General features: G+C 46.0%; 1 protein-coding gene across 1 annotated transcript; it reads right to left on the reverse strand.

Annotated features, from left to right (window-relative positions):
- Positions 1-193: 193 nt before the first annotated feature.
- On the reverse strand, positions 194-21,142 carry ccdc33 (coiled-coil domain containing 33). The gene is made up of 11 exons (XM_062547394.1): positions 20,900-21,142; positions 20,153-20,343; positions 19,245-19,308; positions 14,888-15,083; positions 13,028-13,116; positions 3,679-3,810; positions 3,279-3,366; positions 2,813-2,937; positions 2,464-2,553; positions 519-635; positions 194-348 (listed from the first exon to the last, which is right to left on the reverse strand). The coding sequence occupies exons 1-11, from the start codon at positions 20,930-20,932 to the stop codon at positions 286-288; spliced, it is 1,188 nt and encodes a 395-aa protein (XP_062403378.1). The 5' UTR covers positions 20,933-21,142; the 3' UTR covers positions 194-285.
- Positions 21,143-25,300: the final 4,158 nt, after the last annotated feature.

A 25,300-nucleotide genomic window follows, 5' to 3' on the forward strand; every position in this document is an offset into this window, starting at 1 on the left:
TGTATCTGGCTGTAAAATGTCCTAGTTAAATACTTTGAAATATATATAGATATAAAAAAAAACATTTTAATTTAGAATGCATTGTATGTTTAAAATGTACTGTACATGTTCCCATTTTTACTGGAAAATAATAATAATAAAATTCTTTATAAACATTGTTTAATAAATGAATCAATGACATTGATTCTGGTATATTGGTTCTTGCACATTGGTTTATTAAACATATTACAGAAATGCATTACATTTTTTTCTTAAAAAAAAAAAAAAATCTTGGTTGAGTGCAGGTCATTTGAGAGGGTCCAGCTGTCTGTGTCTCATACGGCCAAGCACAGACTCTGTCACACTTTTCTAGAGCAAACACAAAACCATGGACAACTAAGATGAGCACTTTAACAAGTTATTCAGATCCCCACACATTCTTGTTTCACTAGCAAAACTTCCAAGCGCATTCAAATTTAGTATGTGGCCTTCATGACGAGACTATCTTTGCTCGTTTTGTTGTTGGGGTGTGTACTGACCGTGGGGAGGTCGTGCAGGATCATGGCTGATGTGCGAGCGAAGCCGTACTCCTGCTCCCTCAGTTTGGTGGTCAAGGACTGCTTCTCTCGGCCCCACTCTCTGGCGTTAGCCTTCAGCTGTGATGGGACACAGACAGACAGACACACACACACACACACACACACACACACACACACACAGACACAGACACAGACACAGACACAGACACAGACACAGACACAGACACACACACACACACACACACACACACACACACACACACACACACACATACGTGTGTGTAAATCAAAACCTCTGTTAGATCTTTGTTTAACTGTGGAAAGTTGTTGGACATCCAGCAGTTGATATGGTCTATACACTGGACAAGTCTCTTGAGCATAGCTGATGCTCAACTAGGGATGTCACGAGAACCGATACTTGCGATACCTCTCGATTCCAAAATTAAAAAACACCGGCGATGCCCATTATTTCGAAGCACCGTAAGCACCGACGCCAGCATAAGCATCGGTGCTGCGACTCTTCCGGAACTGATGGGGGCAATACAGTGTTTCCCACACATAGACTAATTTGAGGCGATGCGCCACAGATTCAGCACCGGCCGCCACATATGGTTTCGTTACTTTTTATTTTATTTATTTATCTATTTTTCAACGCTATTGAAAAACACGCAACATTCGTTAAGCTGAATTTCCTTTCCCTGCTCTCCCTCTCTGTCACTCACGCGTCTGTCTCTCATGCATGCACACACACACAGTCCCCTCCATGCACACAGCGTCTGTCTCCATGAAAACCAACCAATCATTCCTGGAAGCGTGGTCGTACTGATGCACCTGACGCTGCCCGGGTGGATAGTTCTTCTTCCACATCGTTTGTAGACTATGCGTGCAACTTTACCAAACAGTAGAAGTAAGCTCACTCTCCTTGGCCCGCTCTCGTGCGTGGTCAATGGACACCCGCCCGCATGCACATTTAATCCAAATAAAACATTCACAATCGTGAACGCAATGACGCACAGAAGACGACTAGCTAAATTGCTGTTTAAAATCCGGTTAGCATCATTAGCAGGCTATGCAGCAGACATTTGATTAAAACTTGCATTCAAGTTGACTGACCATCTCAATACCAATGTTTTTCAACTCCAAGACTTAAAAGGGCCTGTCCCAAGGAGAAAAAGTAGCTTACCTTGAAACTTAAACACATGTGGGGATACTGAACAGTCCAACCAGTAGAGTAGCCTATGATAAGATTAGCCAGCTACTTTGTTTACAATATTTTGAGGCTTCAACCAGACGGCTGAATTTAAGAGGTGGAGTTGTAATATGAATAGTTGGCTATAATCTGCATAAAGTTTGCTGTTATGAAGATCAGAAATTTCAGTATATAGAATGTATGAATAGTTACAGAATGTGTGTGTGTTTCAAATAAAGACTTTGCATCTTGTAAAAAAAATCATTCACATTATATGAAAGCAAAGCGATAAAAAGGCGATGCAAGTTGTTGGTTTTTATAGGCTACAATCCATTAGAAAAGTGATTGAATTAATTATGTGTAAGCCTATGTGATATGCTTGCAATTGGATACTGTATTCTGTTATGCACTGTAGAAATTATATTTCAGTATTCTGCAAATATTTAAAGAAATTCATTAAGTACATGGGATTTTAGAAAATCCTTTTTTTATACGGTAGTATCGAATTTGGCATCGAGAATCGTGTAATTTTGCTGGTATTGGCACCGACTACTGATTTTTTGGTATCGTGACACCCCTATGCTCAACTGTGTCAAATGTTGCAATGAGATAAACAAACAAACACACACACACACACACACACACACGCACACACGCACACACACACACACAAACACACACACACACAAACACACACACGCACGCGGCATGTCCTTGGTTCTAGGCATGGCCTTGGTTCTTTTGAGCTAGTGGTACCTGGTTCTCCAGTGTGTGTATACGAGCCTCAGCTCTCTCCAGCTGACTCAACAGGCTGAACTTTTCTCTGTCAGGAAAGACCTGGATTGTCTTAGGGAGGGATCACACACAGACGGACACACAAATACATACACACACACACACACACACACACACACACACTCACACACACTCTCGCATGCACACACACGTGCACGCGCGCATACACACACACACACACACACACACACACACACACACATTAATTGCAGAAATAGATGTGTCTGTTTATTTTTTTCAGAGGAGGGGGGTCTTTGTCAATGTGTGTGTGTGTGTGTGTGTGTGTGTGTGTGTGTTGCATCAAATTCACCTGTGCTGGTTGCTGGAGGATGACAGGTTGGGGTTGATATCTCATTCTCTCCAGCTCCTCTCTAAGACGAGCATTTTCAGCAGCCAGGACACATTCAATCTCCTTCTTCCTGTTGTCTGCCTCATCTACACACACACACACACAAACACACACACACACACACGCACACGCACACGCACACGCACACGCACACGCACACGCACACGCACAAGCACACGCACACGCACACGCACACGCACGCACGCACGCACGCACGCACGCACGCACGCACGCACGCACGCACACACGCACACACACACACACACACACACACACACACACACACAGGCAATGGTAAACAGACCCTGCATGTGGTCTAGTGGAAAGGTGTGCTGTATCATCCTTCATAGATAGATATGTGAGCAGTGCACATAACTATAGTTTGATGGTGTGTTTCAAACAGGGCGTCTCTTCCCTCACTCCGCACCTTTGATATTAAGCTTCTTCCTGTCAGTATTTTCTTTGTTTCGTTCTCTAAGTTTGGTGTCCAAGACTTTCTCCATCTTTTCAATAACCTAAGACCAAAAAAAAAAAAAAAAAAAAAAAAATCCTTTTTATAACCAATATTGCATTGCACTGATGTAAAAATATTGTGTTCACCTATGTAACAGAGATGTAGTATCGTTACACTTCAGGCTATTCAAATGAGATGATTTCTGTCGTTTAAAAGGGGTATGAATATGTTTTTGGACTGTATCGTGGATATAGTAATGACATGACTTTTTGATGCAACATTCCTCTTTTGCGATCTGATCAGGATTGTTTAATGAAACTAACATTGTATGATGCAGTGAATGGTGTGGCGGCCATTTTGGATCCGACCTCACCTTCTCCTGCTGGCGTACTGTGGTCTCTAGGCCGGCCATTTTGGCTCCATGGCTCTGGTAGCGATGCAGCACGGCCTGCTGCTGCTGGTGAGCCCTCCTCAGTCTCTCCAGCTCTTTCTCATTATCATTCTTCTGCTCAGGAACAGCACAACACAGAGGATCTTACAACAAGAGCCAACTTTCATCAGGAACAGCTACGCTGTAGTAGATAAATACTGGAAGGTAGATGTCTCTGATGTGGCACAACCTTATCCCTGGACCTGCTACAGACTCAGTTATCATTAGTAATGACAGAAATGATTCATCTGATGAATAGCACCAAATGCCCAAAGTTACTAATTCAAGTCCAGTGCAGAACTGAGCAAGCGAATCATAAGGTTATGAATCTTGAAGTTCCAGTATGTGAGAACTTGATATGCCTACTGTAAATATCTTCAAACTCAAGTATGCAGCTAATAAGGAAATAGATTTGTTATTCAGACAAGGTGAACTTCTCACCATTGTGGAATGTAGAAAGGGATGCTACAAGGACGGGAATTCAAACACACCCAACAATTAACCATCTGTTGATGTAATTGTGGTAATTTTTTCGGTTAATGAATGGCAGAGACAATAAGACTGGTTGCCGTTGTCGGTGCCCTTTGCTCTGAGAACTTGCACAGGCAAACTTGCTCATCACTGAAATACTGTAAACCCTGAATATCCTCCTGAGACCCGGCCATTCATTTTTGTCCTCTGTAGGGGACATCAGTCTGAGTCTTATAAATGAAATACCATTCATGCCAACTATTCAAATCCTTTTGTACTCTCAAGAGGACATCCTGGGCTTTCTGGTGATACCACAATTATGTGGGTTGGGTTAACAGATTTCACACATTTTATTTTCAAAATGGCGGCTATTGATTTTTTTTCATTTCATGGCAGCAACAGAAGTAATTGACCATTTTTGGTCATTATTATGTGTTTTATTGCACACAGTCAATTTGTGTCATAAACATGACAGTCTCAACTTGAATTCTGAGAAATTTCAGAAAGATCCAACAATTCTAACACCTTCAAAACATAACTTTTGTTCAATGTCCCCTGTAGCGGACATCGGGACTCAGTACCCCTGCTTTTTAACCAATTTCTACATTTTAGAAGGCAGAGGGTTGAGTGAGACAACAAGGTCTTTTCTCCTTATTTCTAATACATAAAAGGAGATACAGGATAAAAGGGGATCCCTTAAGGTACAATACAGCCCCAGAAGCAGTGTGTAAGCTAGAACTTTAAGGTTTATTAAGAAATAAGTACATCGTAGGTGAATTTGCCTCAATGTACATTGCCCAATTTGTATTTTGGGTAACTGATTACTCCATTTACCTGTAAATGATTATTTGCCACTCCTAAAAGTGCTTTCACATTTACAATTTATCCATCAAGCATCCCTTTAGTGTACCTCTGCCATCCTAGAATGCCCTGAACACTAACGTTTCATTCGTCTCTTGGGTCTTTGGCACAGGGGTCAGAGGTCAAATAATGAGAGTCCCTATCATGGTGTATACTCTCTGATGCCCTCACAGCAAGCCATTGCACTTCTTCAACACATGTTCATTAAAGGGAGAGTGGAGTAACCCCTCCAAACCTAATACCTAGCTCTACAGTGTGCCATGTATGCAGACTGGCTGCAACACCGATGAGCCAGGCTCATTATTATGGCCGTCTGAATGCTAATTCAGCCATTATGGCAACACTTCATTATAGTAGCCATCTCTGAAAGCTATGTTAAAAACACTTGAGGGGGAGCAAAGCCTTTCTTAGCCACCTATTTGCCTGTAATATCTCACATACCCTAACACTCCATTGACTTAAATGGAATACTATTACTATTCCCATAGGGTTAGGACATTCGGATAGTCCCGTTGTCCTTTGCAGAGGACATCTGATAACTCAGCAACTAAGAACATTTTTGGAATTTTTTTTTGCTGCAGCATGTTTCTTTAGACCAAAATACTTAAATCATCTAAAAAAAATCTCAAAATTAAAACTTTTTTTTCCTCGGGTCTCAGGAGGATATTTGAAGTAGGATATGGATTCATTTAAACTGAGGACAAAATGGGGCCGAAACCCCCAGTGTGTGGTGTGCAGTGCATTGCTGTCACATGAGAGCATGAAACCATCAACACTAAAATGGCACATGGAAACCAAGCATCCCTGTCAAAGACAAACCAAGGCCCCCTCCTGACACCTTAAAGGAACATTTTGGACAGCTTTCACATACTGTAGATCTCTGTTTCACTGAGTACTGTCGGTACGAGAAAAAACCCTGAAACAATCAGTGCTGCCTATCTCGAGTTGCTGCAACCAACAGTTAGAACAGCTCAGTGCTATACAATGGGGGGCATGATTTTAAATAAGCCCCTAGATCATAGTGCTAAAGCTGCCTGGCTGCTTTTTTAAAGTACTAAAAATACTCTTTAAAAGGAGCATAATATCACTTTGCAAACCGTCCATATCTTTCAATTTAATCTATTCCTTCATCAGTACACTAACTCTGTTGATTGAGTGGACAGTGTTTGAGTGCAACAGCTCTGAGATATGCCATTACCCGCACGCAGTCAACAGATCGATATGCTGACTTGTTGTTCATCTCATAGCCTAAATGCTGTGAGACACACTCAAAAAGTCACAACTGATCTTGTCAAACAATATTAAGTGACTCTTACATTGTCAATGCATGCCCAGATTGAGCAATGTTGCAAGGTAACCACATAACCGGTTCCAGATGTTTCTACTGGATGACTAAAGTTATCAATATCATACAAGTCTGGGCAAATTATTAAATTAAATTAAATGTTCATCGTTGAGCGATACTGTACATGGGGAAACCACATAACCAGTTCATGGGGCAACCACATAACCAACTGGATGATTAAAGTTCTTAATAAGTTCTCAAGAAACTTGTGGTTGGTATGTACATGTATGCACATGTTACTCATCTTGTACTAGATCATCTTCCTGAATCTCAATGTTCTGATAACAACAACTCAGCACAGACATGTGATATAGGCATGTCAGTATCAGCCTTATCATAGTATTCAGGAAAGTTTCAGACCAATTAACAAAGGTGTTGTCAATATATGGCACATTTTCTATTTGGTCAGCTGGTGGCACTAGACCAGGTTAGCAGTTTGGGCATGTGGATAGTGGTTAGATTTATCTACATATCATCCCTCTAATGAGTTTTTAAAAAAAAAAAAAAAAAATTCTTTTTCACCACCTCTTCAGTGCTTGACATGGAAGAAAGTGGCAAGTGACAATAGGTGAGTGTGGATGACCTCTAGTTAAAGATGAGATGAGAAAGTGGATTAACACTACTGTCTGATTATCACACATACTGTAAGCTGTGTGACCTGTTTTATTTGACTGAGGGGCCCTATTCAAATATCAGTGGTGAATAGCATAACCCAAAGTATATGATAGAGAGGCCCATCACATAACATAACCAGTGTTATTTGACGGAGGTGCCCTGTGCAAGGGCCCAGTAGACCTGTTTAGTAATCTATCCCTGGATCATGCTGATGAAGACTGACTGAGTTCTATTTCGTTTCTCCTGACCGCCAGAGGCGGTGCTTTCAGCACATGGATGTCAATCACACGAACGTGCAGGTCGAGTATTAGTAACAACAAATTCACCTGTGACCTGGGTGACGTCATCAATGTGCACCGGCACAAAAGAGAGGTCGACCCAGGAAGTGACCTCTTGAATCTTCTCGCGATTGATTGAAGCAGGATCGAAGTTGTTGGACTAAAGAGTTTCGCTACCCTCTGAGGTTGGAGCTGTGACCAACTGGTTCACCCTCCTAGAAACGGCATTTAGTCTAAGTTATATTCTCTTAAAATCCGGTAAGCCATTGTTATTTTGCCTCGCGTCTGAGTGGCCTCGCTCAGGAGGAATATCAGGCCCAGCAAAGCGGTGTTCTCGCCGCGGACCTGCGGACGGCTGTTTCAATGGTTAGCTTCCCGGTTCATCTAAGGTAAGTCATTAGTTTATTTATTTAGTAGTAAATCGTGTTAATAGTAATTCATTTGGCCGTTAACGTGTGTCACCAAGCGGTGTTTCTCGCCGTGGACACTGTGTGTGTTTTTCTCAGTTGCCTGCTACAGGCGAGTCATGGCAAAGTGCGCCATTTAACTAAGTTTGTTGTTATAACGTTCCGTTTGGTTATCAAGGATAACGTTACGTTCTCTTATTAAGGATAACGTTAAGTTTTGTTATTGCTATACTGCGTTTGTGGGTAAAGCTAACTCAGTTTAATGCTAATTTAATTTCACCTAGTTTTGAAGACTTGTTGATTGTTGTATTAGAGCGATTTATTGTTTAAAATTGACGGCGATTGCGGAGCCAAGGTGCACTCGCTTGGGGCTTCCGCACCGTTTCAATTAGCTAAGGGGGTGTGCACGCCCTAGCTGCCTAGACGGTTTTCATTGTTTGGAGTGGTGAATCACGCATCTCCACCGTTAACGCTGGTCTACATGATGGACATGTATTCCTGCTGTGCCAGCTGTCGGGCCCCCCTCGAGCCAGAGGATGGCCACACTGAATGCCCCTCTTGCCTGGGCATTGACCACCTCATGCAGGGGCTGACAGAGCAGGCCTGCATGAACTGCAGTTGCCTGAGTGTGGCGGCACGCACAGCTAGGCTAGCCCAGGTGGACCAGCAGCCCAGCACTTCTCGGGGCACTGGTGTGCAGAGAGCGGCAACGACTGTGAAGCCTACTAAGCGCCATGGGGGGGCCACACACACAGCCCCCAGAGCCAAGAGGCAGAAGAGTGGCCTGGCTCTAAAGGTTGATAAGATGACCGAAGAGTTTGAGCGCATTAAGACTCTGCTTACCGCACTGCAGCCGCCGGCGCAGAGCGAACATGGCAGCAGCAGCATTCTCGCTGCCTCTCCAACAGCCTGGCAGGACGAGCTACCGCCAGTGTTGTCGCCCGCTGTCAGAGCCCAGGAGGAGGACGGACTCTCCATCAGGGCTTCAGAGAGCTTAGACTTGCATGAGCCAGAGCCACATGAGTCTGCTTCTCGTGGCTCTCAGTCCAGCTCCCGAGCTACGAGTCAGGGTACAGCAGGGCCATCAGAGGCGGGTCGCCCATTGATTGAGCCAGCCTTAAAGGCGGCGTTGGCCCGTCTGCGACTGGATACAGCTCCACCGGCCGTGCCTAGGCAGAATGCCTTTTTTAGAGGCTCTACGCAGCCCTCTTCATTGACTGTACCACCATCAGCCCCTTACATCGAAGAGCTGCAGAGATGCTGGATGGACCCTAGGCGGCTTTCCCATCTCCCCAGGGATTGTAGGGCACTGGCATGCCTAATATTGAGCCACCTATGGCAGCCCTGGTTTTGTCACCAAACGAGGCCTTAAGACCTGACGCTCGTTGTCCCCGTACACAGTGTCGCGTCACAGATGATTTGATTGTGAGGAGTTATGACACAGCAGCACGAATGGGACGCATCGGAAATTCCATGTCTCACCTGATGCTGGCCCTCTCCCAGACATTACAGGGGGAGGACCAAACATCGTCCCAGGAACTGGGAGATGCATCACTCCAGGCCTTTGCGTACATGTCCAGAGAGCTTGGTAGGCTTATGGCGTACTTAACCCTCGCCAGACGGCAAATATGGCTAGCCCAGTCCCCGTTAGCAGAACCCGACAGGAGGGTACTCCGTTCTCTCCCTGTCCTCCCCGGAGAGTTGTTTGGCCAAGCTGCGCAACAGGCCCTGGATAGGAGCGCGCAAGTGGTACAGGCTAGACAGCAGTTTGCCAATCTCCGCCGGGTGAGCCAGCCAAGGTACAGGGCTCCAGCCTCAAGGGGGCCAGCGCCAGCGCCAGCATTGCCATCTCGGCCATATACTCGCCAGGAGGCACAGCGCTCAGATGCCTTTCGTCGCCCCACCTCCTCCCGGACCCGCGGCTCTGCGCGGGATGCGCGAGCCGATGCACGTCGCCCCTATAGAGACCAGAGGGGGCGGGCGGGCAGACGATGACTGCATCACGCCGGCGGTCGGCCGCTTTTCCAGCCGGCAGCTCAGCTGCTGGAAAGCGGTAACACCGGACCCCTGGGTGCTGGCAACCTTGTCAGAGGGGTACAGCATCCAATTTCGACGCCGGCCGCCAAAATTCCGAGGGGTCAGGGAGACCATCATGAGCCACCCAGGGAAGGCCCTAGCCCTGAGGCAAGAGATCGGCGTTCTCTTGGAAAAAGGGGCCATTACAAGAGTCGACGGGCAGACACGGGTAGGTGGGTTTTATTCCACATACTTTATAATTCCAAAAAAAGACGGCGGTCTCCGCCCAATTCTAGACCTCAGACCGCTCAATGCCCACCTCAAGGTCTTCAAATTCCACATGCTGCGCACGGTGGAGGTGCTCCAGAGCATTCAGGAGAATGATTGGTTCACCACCATAGACTTGAAGGATGCATACTTTCACGTCCCTATAGCGCCACATCACAGACAATTCCTTCGTTTTGCCTTCGAGGGACGAGCATACGAGTTCCGTGTCCTACCTTTCGGCATATCACTAGCGCCTCGTGTGTTCACAAGGTGTGTTGCAGCGGCATTGGCACCATTGCAAGCACGGGGGATACGAATTCTGCCCTACCTGGACGACTGGCTGACCTGCTCCCAGTCAGAGGCTCAGGCCCGCATAGATGCTGCTGCAGTGGTTGCGCACATCTCCGCGCTGGGGCTCAGAGTCAACCACCAAAAGAGCTCTTTGGTGCCCAGTCAAGAGACAGTGTTTTTAGGCATGCACTTAGACTCACGGACAATGACGGCAACCCCCTCCCAGAGGAGGGTTCGCAATATCCGCCAGCTGATTGGCCGCTTCGGAAGGGGCAGGTCACTGACTCTGAAGACATTCCAACAGTTAGTGGGCATGCTCACTGCTGCCTCATCCCTGGTCCCGCTGGGACTCTTGACGTTACGCCCACTTCAAAGGTGGCTGAACAACCTCCACCTTCATCCAGCACAGCACGGCCACAGGCTAGTGAAGGTAACGCCCAGCTGCAGAAGGCTCCTCCGCCCATGGAGGAGGACGGAGTACCTAATGCAGGGGGTTCCCTTAGGCTCTATCCCTTCCAGGAGGGAGGTCATCACCACAGATGCTTCCCTAGGAGGATGGGGTGCGGTTTGGCAGTGCCGGACAGTCAGGGGCTGCTGGAGTCCGCTGCAGCAGCAGCAGCACATCAATGTGTTGGAGCTGCAGGCGGTATTGCTCGGTCTGCAGCACTTCCTCCCAGAGCTGGCAGGCCGCCATGTACTGGTAAGGACCGACAATACCACGGTGGTGTACTACGTCAACCACCAGGGAGGCACCAAGTCCCTACGGTGCTTGGAAGTAGCCCAGCTGCTCTTGCGGTGGGCCCATCAACACCTGCGGAGTCTGCGGGCTATGTATTTGCCGGGCACTGCCAACAGAGCCGCAGATCTCCTGTCCCGCCAGAACCCCGACCCAGGGGAATGGCGACTCCACCCAGCGGTAGTGCAGACCATCTGGGAGCTTTATGGCAGGGCGGAGGTGGATCTCTTTGCCTGTCAGGGGTCAACACACTGCCCCCTCTGGTTCAGCCTCTCCGGCCCGAGTCCGCTGGGCCAGGACGCACTGGCACATGCATGGCCAAGACAACGGCTGTATGCATTCCCCCCACTGCCGTTAATCCTACCTACCCTGCACCGGATTGCAGTGGAACACCACGAGGTGCTACTGATCGCCCCTCGGTGGCCGGGGAGAGTTTGGTTTCCCAAGTTGCTGCGGCTACTGGACGGAGAACCTTGGTGCCTTCCAGTAAGGAAGGACCTGCTGTCACAGCTGGGGGGCCAGATCTGGCACCCGGATCCAGCTCGGCTGCAGCTCTGGGTATGGCCGCTGAAGGGCCAGACCCTCTGCTAGGGCTCTGCGAACCAGCAGTAGTCAGCACCATTAACAGCTCTCGGGCACCCTCCACTAACGCCCTCTATGCAAACAGGTGGAAAATTTTCTCTGAGTGGTGCCAAACACAGGGACAGGAGCCAACTCGCTGCCCCCTACCAACCATCTTGCAGTTTCTTCAGTCACTTTTTGACAGAGGACTTACGCCTTCCACCATCAAGGTATATACAGCCGCCATCTCAGCGCGGCATTGTAGAATTGAAGGGAGGACTGTAGGGTCCCATGCCTTGGTGGCCCGTTTCCTGAAGGGCGCTCTCCGGTTGCGACCTCCCCGACGGAGCCAGGTACCCCCTTGGGATCTCCCTCTGGTGCTGCAGGCTCTCTGCAGAGCACCATTCGAACCTTTGAGGGCGGCAGACATAAACTGGCTCTCCTTGAAGACGGCCTTTCTCCTGGCCATAATATCAGCAAGGCGAGTTGGGGAACTGCATGCTCTTTCGGTCAGCAGGGACTGCCTGCAGTGGCACCCTGGAGGCAGTGGGGTCACTTTGTGGCCGAACCCCTCCTTCCTCCCAAAGACCCTCTCTTCCACATTCGTCAACCAGCCTCTTAGTCTGGCTGCTTTTGAAACAGGTCAGGAGGCAGGGCCAGACCTGAGGACTGAGTTTTTATGTCCAGTGCGTGCCCTCAGGATGTACATCACGAGCACGGAGGGCTTCCGCCAGTGTGATGCCCTGTTTGTCTCCCACACGGGGCCAAGGAGGGGCCATGCACTTTCTAAACAGAGACTATCCAAGTGGATAGTGGAAGCCATCCAGCACGCCTACAGGCACAGTGGCTCCCCAACCCCTCAGCCGGTCCGAGCACACTCCACAAGGAGTGTAGCAACTTCGTGGGCATCATTGAGGGGCGTGCCCCTTTCTGATATATGCAGTGCAGCCTCCTGGGCATCACGCTGCACTTTCACGAGGTTCTACAGGGTTAATGTTGTCCCCCATAACCCCATGACAACAGCAGTGCTCCCAAACCCGTCACAGCATCTCTAAAGACACGGGTAGGCACTCCTCATGACTTTGTTGGTACTGGTCATCCATGTGCTGAAAGCACCGCCTCTGGCGGTCAGGAGAAACGAAATAGAACGAAGGTTATGTATATAACCACGGTTCTATGAGTTTCGGATGACCGCCAGAGCTTGGCAGTCACTCGGAGTTATCACGAGAAGATTGCCAATAGGTCACTTCCTGGGTCGACCTCTCTTTTGTGCCGGTGCACATTGATGACGTCACCCAGGTCACAGGTGAATTTGTTGTTACTAATACTCGACCTGCACGTTCGTGTGATTGACATCCATGTGCTGAAAGCACCGCCTCTGGCGGTCATCCGAAACTCATAGAACCGTGGTTATATACATAACCTTCGTTTTATGCTTACTTACCTTAATTAGCTCATTTTGAAGCTGCTGGATTTTGTCACGCTGCGATGCCGCTTTGCTGGTCTCACTGGCCAGTTTGACCTTCAGGGAAGCTGTCAACGAAAAACAACCAGTGAAATAATACTGTAATAACACGGTAATGCTTCACGATTCTCGCAAGAATCGTAAAGGGGTCGGCAATTCTTGAAGTTGCATTGCTGGTTCTCTCGGTAGCGATCCACTACGATTATGCTAGGTGAACAATTCCTCTATTACAAGTTTGTTTACCATCACATTGGCTTTGTAGAGGTTATATTCAGGTAAACATCTTGCATAGTGTACCTTTAATATCTGTTAATCCCCAAACACATATACTGTAGCTCTTTGGATATAGTTTTGCCTGTTGTTAGTCGTTTGCCGCCACACCAAAAGCATTTTCTTTGTGTACAGGGGGGATAAGCCATGATGAGTAGATTAATTACAATGGCAAAGTAAAATCTAGGGGTAACTCTACAGTCGGCAAAAATACCTGAAAGAGCTATAACCTTTCGAAAAATTATGCATGGGTTTCATCAGGTCCCTTTCCACAGGTGTATAAAATCAAGCACCTTGATTCAGACTGCATGGTGCTTGATTAACCCACTTGTGGAAAGGGACCTGATGAAACCCATGAATACAGCTCTGGAAAAAATGAAGAGACCACTCCACATGTCATCCTACAGTTGCTGAGTGACATTCAAATGAGTTCATTGTTTATTTATTACAACAATAAACAATAAACAGCTGGGAGCTTTCAACTGATCAACTTTGAAGTCAGCTTTGTTTATGTTTACTTCTCTTATATACCTACTTAAAAGTGTATCCAACCAGAACCTAGTGTTGTATGGATGTTGGATGTTTGAAAAGTTTTTCCAAGTTTGTGATAGATAGCAGTAAATGTCAGGGCTTGTGAGATATGCAGCAGACTTTGAATGTGTGTTGCTTATCTGAGCATCGGAGACAGCCCTGACTCCTGATCCATGACTGAGCGCAAATTAATACTCTCTCTCTGCTTTCATCCACTCGTTTTAGGTGTCCTTTCAGCAGTCTGTGTGTGTGTGTGTGTGTGTGTGTGTGACTGTTAGGGTGTTTGAATGTGTGTGTGTATGTGTATGTGTGTGTGTGTGTGTGTGTGTGTGTGTGTGTGTGTGTGTGTGTGTGTGTGTGTGTGTGTGTGTGTGTGTGTGTGTGTGTGTGACTATGTGGGAGAGAAAGACAGATGCTGTGTGTGTGAGGCAATGTGTGTGTGTGTGTGTGTGTGTGTGTGTGTTAGACTCTGTATATTTTTGTATGTGTGTGTGTGTGTGTGTGTGTGCGTGTGTGTGTGTGTGTGTCTATGTGTGTATGTGTGTGTGTGTGTGTGTGTGTGTGTGTGTGTGTGTGTGTGTGTGTGTGTGTGTATGAGGGTCGCAGACTGTCCTTCGGTAGATAAGGCTGCACGTGCCTTTCAGGATGCAGCTGCTAAATGAGTAGCAGGCTTATCACGCTGAGGCACAAGCCTCCAGCTACAGGAGGGATTAGACTAGAGGCAGGAGGAGGAGGAGGAAGTCGGGTCTCCTGAGGTGAGGATGCGCCTACCCGCCAAACTTTTTCTCCCAGCAAAAACCTACACACCTACACACCGCTGTGAAAATATGCATGGCTGAGTTTCAAGGTTTCTGCACACTGGAATTATATTAGGAAAAAACCCCAAAACATTCCACTTCAAATGACATGTCTGATATGTAGATGTTCTGGGTTATGAGCGTAACCTTGAGGTCCCAAAAGGGTGAGTATCCTCTTTGGTTCATATGGTTTGTGGAGGTGAGTGAGGGGCCCACTGACATGGTGGACTGGAAGCCTTACCAATTCGGTCTGTGATCTCAGCCTTGGTCATGACGTCCACGTCAGTGTCCTGTAGAAGGGTACGGCCCACCTCCTGATGGAGACTGAGGTCGCTACGGAGATGACTGTTTTCTGCCTCCGAAGCGGCTAGCTGTGTGCGCAAGGCGATGATGTCCTCTGCCATCTTACACATGGCTGTGCGATAGTTTTCCACTTCCTGACAGAGAGAGAGAGAGAGAGAGAGAGAGAGAGAGAGAGAGAGAGAGAGGTGGGAGAAAGAGGAAATAACAAAGTGACAGAAAAGGATAAACATAGTTACAAAGACAGATAGAAAAAATAATGGAAGTAAAGAGAGGGGGAAGGGAGATAGAATAAAGCTCTGCCCTGCCCAATCCCTAACACAGTTATTATCTGTCACCATGTATATTCCACTGACCACCTGACCACAACATGTCACCATATACAGTATATTACACTGACCAGTGATCACCTGAGCATAAACTCATCATAGTGGCTGTATCTAAGCATGTCAATAACAGACATGACAGAGTGGTGGAACACAACAACCCAGGGGCCAACACAACACTTCAGGCAAATGACGACAGGTTTTTAGGTGATAATTCAAGATTATGAGCAGACAGTCTTTCTTAAGTATTTGCTTTCTCATGATGACATAACATAATAGTATTGTGCTCTCCACTATCACATGAGTATCCTTAATTGGTATGCTGTGCATGTCCAAATGCAATCCAATATTTTTTGGTAAAGCACAACTAGATTGGATGAACATCTATTTGCTTCTCTAAAAACAATGAAGAAGGAAAGGGAAGTGTGTTTATGTAAATATGCCTGTTGCTACTGCATAACACCACTGTTAGGACACAAATACTGTGCAGACCAAGAGGAGGACCACAGAAAGCTACACATATCACCACTAGATGGCGCCTCAGTCCTCCATATGGACTATGTGAAAATGTGCTGTATATCTGCCTTCTCCTCCAAACCGCAGGTGAAGACGCCTGCCCCATGTGCAGAGTTTGCCCAAATCTCCTCTAGATGGCGCCCAAGACCCACATGTGTGCTGTACACCTCCACAGCACCAGTGAGCAGCAGGTGAGCATGCTTCTCCTCACCAGTGTAGTAGGATTAGCCCCCAGTCTCCCTCCATGCATTATTCGCCAGAGCTATTTGTCCCTGGGCTCAGTGTGCCTGTATGGCTGCCATCCTCCTCCCCACCTCCTCTCATTGCTCCCTGGGAGAGGGGCATGTGTCTCTCTCTCTCTCTCTCTCTCTCTCTCTCTCTCTCTCTCTCTTTCTCTGTGTGTGTGTGTGTGTGTGTGTGTGTGTGTGTGTGTGTGTAAAATGGGAAAGGTGGACCGGCTGGATTTGGCACGAATGCCCGTGCTGGTGGATAAGGATGTAATGGATTCTTTGTGGTTGGAGGTGTAATGCTATTGATCCCCTGTAGTCTGACTCTGGGGTGTGTGTGTGTCTGAGTGGAGGGGGGACTGTTCTCTGTCTGAGGGAAGTTTTGGCAGTGGTGCCCCTAACAACTCATTCCACACTGGAGCATCTCCAAACAGACTGAATGGGAGTTTAGTTTATGTCATTTGTTATGTCTCCTCTATTTTACCAGGTGAGTCTCATTGAGATCTTACGTCTCTTTTTCAAAGGAGCCCTGGGTAAGTGTGAGTAAGAACATGATAAAACCATATGTGCAGGATGGCATTGGTTGGAAAAGGAATTCCCATGAATAATCAGACCACGACTTGTCTGGTTCTCTCTACAAAGGATTTCCTCTGACATGGGCAGCTGTTACCCAAACCAAAATGATGCCTTGTAAATCAATGATTAATTTGTCTATGAATTATTATGTGATCCATGGTCCTTGGATGTAGCGCATATTCTTTCACCACAGCTTTTGACAAACATCCTGAAAGGAACAAAGGGCTTCCCCATTTCTGTGGCCAAGATCCTGCTACACACAAAGGCCTGGAATCCCAAAAGAGGGTGACGCATCTGTTGCCGCGGAGCTGCATTGAAAATTCCGAGTGAGAGAGAATTCCGGAATGTGGTCAGGCACACTTCCATTGTTGTGCTCCTTTGTTTAGTCTGTGTTCTGTCTCTGTGTTCCGTCTGGTTCCGTCCTCCTCTACATGCCATGTGTCACTGCGCACAGATGTCAGGCTGCTGCTTCAGAATTCAGTGCACTCAGTCACCCCACCATCACAATGTGTGTGTGTGTGTGTGTGTGTGTGTGTCTGTGTCTGTGTCTGTGTGTGTGAGTGGTGGGGGGGCGGTTGAGAGAGCAGGTGTTGATTTGGGATGGGGCACCTTATGTGTGTGCGTGGGGAGGGGTGTGTGTGTGTGTGTGTGTGTGTGTGTGTGTGTGTGTGTGTGTGTGGGAAGGGGGTGCAGGGGTAACACAAGCGATTAGGAGATTCCAATCTGGGCCAGTGAAGATGTGGCTCCCCAGGGACCTCTGTATGAAATTGAGCGTCTAATTGAAAGGGCACAAGCACAAGGTGACAATCATGCCTGCTGATGAGATCGGAGACTGGGGAGTTCGCACCTCAGGAGGGAGGGAGGGGGGGGCGGGGCGGGAGAGAGCAAGGGAGTGGGATGGGGAACAGGGGACAGAGGGGAACGAGAGAGAAGGAGGGGTGGGGAGGGAGGAGAGGTAAGATGTAGTCATGAGTATATGGAAGGAGCAATCATGAGGGTGGAATAGAGGTGTCTGTGTGTACAGTATGTGTGTGGAGGTGAATATTCTGAAGCAGGAGAGACAGCACTCTGGCAGTTACTGTTCTACAACTGTATTTCACTCACACACTCTCTCTTTCTCTCTCTCTCTCTCTTCACTCACACACACACACACACACACACACACACACACACACACACACACAAATGAGTGTGTGTGCAATGTGTGTGAGGTAACATCTAGATTTCCATCAGATCTTTTGCTCTGAAATACTGTCCTGTATGTCAACAAGGGCAATATGGCCTGTCTAGTGACCACAGTAAACAACCTCCATGTTAATTAATGCAGAGAGATCCTACATGTGAAATTACCGTCACACCACCTACTGTATGAGCAACAAGTACTCAGACGCTTGGAATGACACAAACAAGGGGAAAATAAACACATTAAACAAAGCCGAGTGAGCGGACGCCAGTCGGAGAGATTCATATTCCTTGCGTGTAGTACATTCCCTCGTGTTTGTAGACGGCACAGAGGATGGAGCGCAAATGTTAATCTATTCCTGCTGCGCTAAAGCGCTCCTCCCAGAGACTGTTGATGAGAGAGAGAGAGAGGGATGAGAAGAAAGAGAGGCAGAGAAATGGGAAGAGAGAGGGGGAGTGTGGGGGGAGCATATAGAGAGGAGACAGAGAATGAAGGATGGAGAGGAAGGGAGAGAAAGAGGGATCAGGAAAGACAGAGGGATTGAAAGGGAGAGAGAGAGGACAGAAGGGGGAGAGAGAGAGAGAACAGAGGATACAGAGAGAGAGATGGAGGGAAAGAGAGGCAGGGACTCCTGTGGGAGAATAACACCATCAGGAGAATGCGCAGGCAGGCAGGGTGACAACAGGCTCCAGGCGTTTTAAATGGGAATTAATAACAAAAGCATCAGCAAGAGGTCTCCTCTTGACCTTCAAGGCTTCAGAAACCCCGCACAGTACACTGGCTGCCACACTGGCATGGGTGTGCCCGCCCGCGCACACACACACACACACACACACACACACACACACACATAAACACAAACACACACACCGCAGGCTGGCACCTTCTCCACAGACAACAGTCTGGCAGTGCCAGGGTACCCAGGGGTGGCAGACAGACAGCAGACTCTGCCAGTCTGGCTTGTTCAGGAAGACGAGATAAACAAGCCGCCAGACAAACACAGACCAAAACATGAACGAACATGGCGCACTGTCCAGTCCCGTCCAGTGTCTACGGACCAGACCACATGCTCAAGGAGAACAAAACCAAAGACACAGAGACTGACAGACATCGAGGGACCTGCTTCTAAGTTTTAGATGTTTTCTGTACTCCCCCCAGCCCTACACACAGAGCCACAGCACGATCAGGATGTCCAACACAAAGCCATGATAGCACGCTAAACTAAGCTCAGAAGCACACCACAGTAACAGTAGCAAGTCACTCACTAGTTATGATTTCTTTTTTTTTTCACCTCTTATACATACAAAACACACAGGACCATTATTTGATCTGTCAAAATTCTATAACCCACATTGTTCTCTTAAATCCATCATGTGTGCTATGTTAACAATAGTATAGTATGAGGTAAATGATTCACACATTAGCATGTGTGAGTTTAGTGCGTAAAGTTAAGGAGCTGAGGACACTCACTTTATTCTGTTGCTCCGTGACCTCAGCAGTGGGGGAGCTGTCCTGGAAGTCAGGGATGGGGGGGCTGGGAGGGGCACATCAGGAGTACATACTGCATCAGTGCATGTTATCAAGCCATCCTATTAGTACTGTACATACTATACTATACTGTAAGTAGAAGAAGTAGTCTTGTTGGAAGGTTTGGGGAATTTACAGTTACACAAAGGCAAAGGCAACTGCAAGAGGCAACTTGCATAACTGCAAGAACATACATTTAATGTACGTGTGCATGGACCTTTCAAAATGTCTGTTGATCTTTTAACTAATAACATTTACTTTGCCTGTTTTATTCTAAAGATATGATTTTTTAAGAGCAAGAGTTTTTGATCAGTCCTTGTAATTGATCAGTCCTGAGATTGGAACTGAACTACAGTAGCCTACGTACATACATTTCAGATCAGAACCAACCTGTTCAGCTGTTTCTTTTTAACCTAACTTCATTTGTCATCATTACTGTTCTAAATGTTTACACATAATTGTCCATTTTGATCTACCTTAAACATGCAATTATTTTACCTTAACATAATAACTTCAAAGTCATTTTGGTGATATACTGACTCAAAATATGGAGAATGGATTATCTGGCATTACAATGTGAGCCTGAAATACCTGGTACTGAACTATGTAACATGTCACAGGTACTTGGTACTTGGTACTTGGTTTTACATTAATGCCACCCCTCAGCACTAAATGGTGTACCCTATACATTGAAAATTGATAGAAAGGGGAATTCCTACATTGTGTTACTTTAATGACAACACCCTTTGGGCTTGATTTGCTGTGGTGACAAGGGAAATGTCTATCACTATTTGCTATCTGCGGACCACACAGCGGTGTCATAGATTTGCACACAGATGCCAAAGCTCTACCGTTTGCTCGGGCTGTGAATGTCATAGGTGTGGTTGATCTGAGCCGGGTCTTTCTTGTTCTGGCTCTGGGCTCCATTGGTCTGCCCCTGGTCCTGCTTCTCGGGCCGGACGGTTCTGAGGAGGTGCTGGTACTCCGGGAGGATCTGGGCCAGGGCGTCGTACGAGGGCAGCCCAAAACTGTCCCTCTGGAGCTGTGGCGTAAACCAGAGAGGACAGTCACTGGGGCGGTGAAGGGTAAAACGGTTCTCTTGCGTACCACAGAATACATTTTAAGAGTTGAGTATTTTAATTATTCAGGTACACTTAAGGCTAATGGACCTCTGTTGAACATAAGAGAAAAGGTGCCGCATATTTGGAAAACATCCAATTCTGGTAAAGAGTTTTTTGTTTTCTTCCAGCGAGCGGCAGACACTGCTTAACATTCTTATCACCACACTGTCAGGGCATGTCTGGGGAAACAGAACATTAACGCAACACCATGGAAGCCACTCTAGAAACAACATCATTTATGATCCTATTCACAGACGGAAAAGAATGTACTGACCCAGTACGCATTAATATCCTACACGAAGCATTTCTCAGCTCTCAAAAAACATGTTCCCAGTGTTATCCTGGAATAATTGGCCCACACACAACCCTTATGAACCACAAAGCTTCCTATGCATACTGATAACTTTACATGAGATCAGCCCAAAAGCCATTACATAAAGAGAGCCACTAAGCGTGTGACCCATTCCCTGTACTTACAGTGCTTGTATGCGGCCTGTAATACCTCTTCATGCTGCCGACACACACAGACACAGTGTCTCAATTAGAGCCAATCTCCATGGCAAACCCAGCTCTGAGTCACTCTCAGCTGCCCAGTTAAGGTCCCACACACAGCCAGCATGAAATCTTGATGTAAACAACTCTGCAGCCAAACCACGCAAGCCTAGCCGAGAAGAGGAAAATGTTACTGCTCTTATTGCTGTGGTGTATGTGATGGATGAGGCTCGGGTATTGCCCTGTCGCTATGCGCTAGGCTGCAGCCGGTGTCTGGTAAACAGAGATCTTGTGCTTTACCCACTGTTGTCACTAAGCTCAGTGTGATAGGTGTGACTCTCTCGCCCTCTCTCTCTGTGTGTGTGTGTGTGTGTGTGTGTGTGTGTGTGTGTTGTTAGTGGCCTGTAAATTACCTGTAACGCACAGCAGTGGTCTGACTGCTTATCAAGGGCTTTAGAGAACTGAGAGAAAGAATATGAAAGACAGAGAGATAGAGAAATAAAGTAGTGTGAGGATGAGAAATATACAGAAGAAAGAATTAAACTGAAGAAAGAAAAAAAAGACAAAGAGAAAGACCGAACAGAGAACTCTGGGCTTCAGGCGGTTACCACAACAAATGTCTCCCATGGCAACTTTTGTGTTGAGAGCATAGTGCTGTATGGCTTTCAGTACATGCCAACAGACTTTTATGGTCCAAGAGTATTAAAAAGAGTAGACCCCGCCTACACGAAAAAGTCTCAGTAATATAGAGTACATATTAGGAAAGGCCTGAACTTATTAAACAAAAAGAACAAGAGAGTAAAACATTTCCTGGAATTAAATCAATACCATCAATCAAAGCCTCCTGGTGTCAAGAGTGATTCAGACGGTATGATTAAACACCCGCGTGTAATGCACATATGGACATGAAGGAATAAATGAACTTTTATACCAGAAAAACACAGAACACAAAATCAATGATTGTGCTGAAATCGATAGCATAAATCAAAGAGAATCCATCTTTTGAAAATGCCAGCTGTTAACAGAGACAGAGGCTCAGCCGTCTTTAGCCAAGACTGATGGGGGCCTGCTGGCTACCAGGGCACATGCTGAGAACATTGTCAACAAAGTGTGTGTGTGTGTGTGTGTGTGTGTGTGTGTGTGTACACAAGTGGCTTCTGACTTCTGAGCAATGCTTTGCACAGTGAGGGGCCTATCCCTCACATGCAGACCATGAGAAGCCTGGTCTCTCTCTCTCTCTCTCTCTCTCTCTCTCTCTCTTCATGTCATGCTATAGCCTATTCTCATATCTCTCCCTCTCCAAGGCAGAGCAAAGAAAGAGACTCAAGGAAAGCAAGAGCTCTATAATTCATCCACTGATAACAGACCAAGGTCATTTCACATTTTCTTATGAATAATTGTTTTAACAGGATGCAAATGAAACCATACCAGCAATTTTTAATGTGTGCAAAAGAGACATGGAGGATAAACGGACACATAGATACACATTCACGGAGGAGCAACAACAACAAAACTGAAAAACTGTATTCCTGGTGTCATCTTATACTGTATAATCCATCCACTGATAGATCAATACCATTTCACATTCTGTTATAAATAATTGTTTTAACAGGATGACATTATAAAACCATATTGGCAGTTTTTAATGTGTGCAAAAGAGTCACGGAGGATAAACTGACACATAAATACACATTCACAGAACAAAGGAACAAAGGCAACAATAACAAAGCTGAAAAATGTCCTTCCTGGTATCATCTAATCAAGTCTCCTAAACGAGTCAGTCTCCAGCCCTAAGTACTGTTTGCCTGTTTATTCATGGAGGGTGGACTGCCAAGGCCATCAGGACTTCATTTTCCTGAAGAAACACAGTTTTCTACAAACAAGACCTTATCAGAGAAAATGGCAGACCACAATGCTTTTTGACCTAATCTGAAATCATGTAGAATACAAAACGCCATTCAAATTAGAATTTTTTTTTTCTGGGATATGGCTCAAAAGCAAAAATTGGTTTTTTTTATAATAATAATAATAATAATAATAATAAAAAGTATCTTAATGAAAGGACAGTTTTCTAATTTTCTGATACATTGTCTTTACCTTGATTGTATTTTTTTCTTAATGTCTGATGCATTATGGGCCAAACGCATTATTTAAAAGAAAATCTAAGCAAATGCCAAACAGGCTTTGACCCAGAAATCAACTTACAGAGAATGCATACAATTAAACAGCATTTGATTAATAGTCTTTTAATTCTTAAGCAATTATAATCATTATTCATCATTCATCCAAAGTCACTTACATATACTACAAGGGCCATGTCCCCATTATTCATAATGATATACTTGTTTGAAGTCTCAAGGTATTTGTTTAATTAAGAAAGTAACAGAATCTAATAAAACTGGGGGAGAAATGTTCTAAACTGTGAAATGAAGAACAGTTTTCATACCTGGAGGATATATTGATTGAAATGTGTCCACTCCAAGACAAACCTACTGACAAATATCACCATGGCAACAGTTGGCAAAGGACGCATGAAATGCCACCCACGCAATAGTCTTGCACATTACAGAATTTAATTCCATGCCAATCCTCAAATAAGAGCTGGCTTAGAAAATTATCCAGAAACAAATTGCAAGTCACCAAAATCACATAATACACCAATATAATGAAATAATAATCTTAACAATATAGAAAGATGAACAAATGTTAATGATTTAAAATAGCATATAACATACGTAGGTGCTTACATAAAAACACAAAGTGGCTTTGTTGTCTCCACACGCCATATCTGAACCACTAAAGGTATTGAGGGAGTATCAAGATCATACACATTCTCAAATTATCCTTTTTAAATGCGTTAGTGAATCTGATACGATCACAGGTGAGACTGGTGAACATTTACACTACTTTAGAAAGCAACATAATGCATTCAAATCCATTCAACTCCGAGCCATTCCATTTTCATCAAAGTGGAAAAACATGATTACATGACTTATTCATCTGCAGGTGATTAAGCGTGTTTAGAGCTGCCTGTTTAAAGCTGTGTGTGTGTGTGTGTGTGTGTGTGTGTGTGTGTGTGTGTGTGGTGTGTTTTTTAGTGTGTGTGTGTGCGTGTGTGTGTGTGTCTGTGAGAGAGAGAGAGAGAGCGAGAGAGAGAAAGAGAGACAAAGAGATAGAGAAAGAAGGTGAGAGAGAGAGAGACAGGCAGAGAGAAAGAAAGTGAGAGAGGAAAAGATAGATAGATAGCTAGAGAGAGATAGAGAGAGTGAGAGAAATGGAGAGAGAGAGGGTAGGTGTACATGAGTGGGTGGGAATGTGTGAGTGTGTGTGTGTGTGTGTGTGTGTGTGAATGTGTATGAGAAAATTGAGAAGAAGGCAGTAGGTGAGTGGTGAGTGTGTGTTTGTGAATAAATGTAAATGTTTGTGTGTGTGTGTGTGTGTGTGTGCGTGTGTATGTGTGCATGTGTGTGTGTGTGTGTGTGTGTGTGCATGTGTGTGTTGTACAAGTGTGTGTGTTGCACATGAACCACTGAGGCCACTGCAGCAGGCTTCCTCCCTCCCGGGCACTCAGACGAGTGGCTGCGCTCTGCTCTCGTCGTCCGCCTCTTTGCCTGGATAAATATTTCTCCTCTTAAACGAGCGCTCTAATTGGCGATGAATAATTCACTGTGCCCTCGCAGCTATACGCTCATCCTGGGAACGCGACTGCGTCTCCGCGCGGACACACTGAACCGGGAGCGGGTGTCTAATTCCTCATTAGAATGTGTCAGGCTGCGCTCACGTTTAAGAAACCTTCTCATCGTACCGGGCCCACCGACACAATCATGCGCGGAGATGGGAATTGATCTTCTGCCATTAAATCAGATCAGGTTTGACCTCTCCAGAATGAAGGGAAGGGAGGGAGAGGTGCATGAGAGAAGGAAGGAGTGAGAGACGGACTGACAGAAAGAGAGATACAAATGGATAGGGTGGGGTGGGGGAGTGAGAGAGAGAATAGAAACTAAAAACCAAAATACAGTGATTTATGTGAAATGTACATGGCATAAATAAATAGCTAAACAGACAGATAAACAGACAGGGGGATGGATAGATAAATAGAGAAAGAGTTTGGATTAAAGAAGATAGAGTGAAAAAGAGGAGAATCAGAGAGAGAGAGACAGTGAGAGAGAAAAGACAGACAGACAGACAGACAGACAGAGGGACAGAAAAACAGACAGACAGAGAGAGAGGGAAAGAGAGATAAAGACAAAGACAGAGACTGAGTGAGAGAGAGAGATTGCGAATGAAAAGGAGAAAAAGAGTAAGAGCATGAGAAGAGAATAAGCAAGGGGGAAAGAGCGAGAGAGGGAGAGAGACAGATAGAGGGAGGGAGGGAGACAGATAGAG

This window comes from Sardina pilchardus, chromosome 10 (assembly GCF_963854185.1).
Source record: "Sardina pilchardus chromosome 10, fSarPil1.1, whole genome shotgun sequence".
In the NCBI taxonomy this organism is placed as follows: domain Eukaryota; kingdom Metazoa; phylum Chordata; class Actinopteri; order Clupeiformes; family Clupeidae; genus Sardina; species Sardina pilchardus.

Coding starts and splice junctions, on each gene's coding strand:
- ccdc33 (XM_062547394.1), bottom strand. CDS start 20,932: ATGAAGAGGTATTACAGGCCGCATACAAGCACT. Junction 15,084..19,244: donor TCACGGAGCAACAGAATAAA/GTGAGTGTCCTC, acceptor TCTCTCTGTCAG/GAAGTGGAAAACTATCGCAC. Junction 3,811..13,027: donor TTCAAAATGAGCTAATTAAG/GTAAGTAAGCAT, acceptor GTTCCTGAGCAG/AAGAATGATAATGAGAAAGA.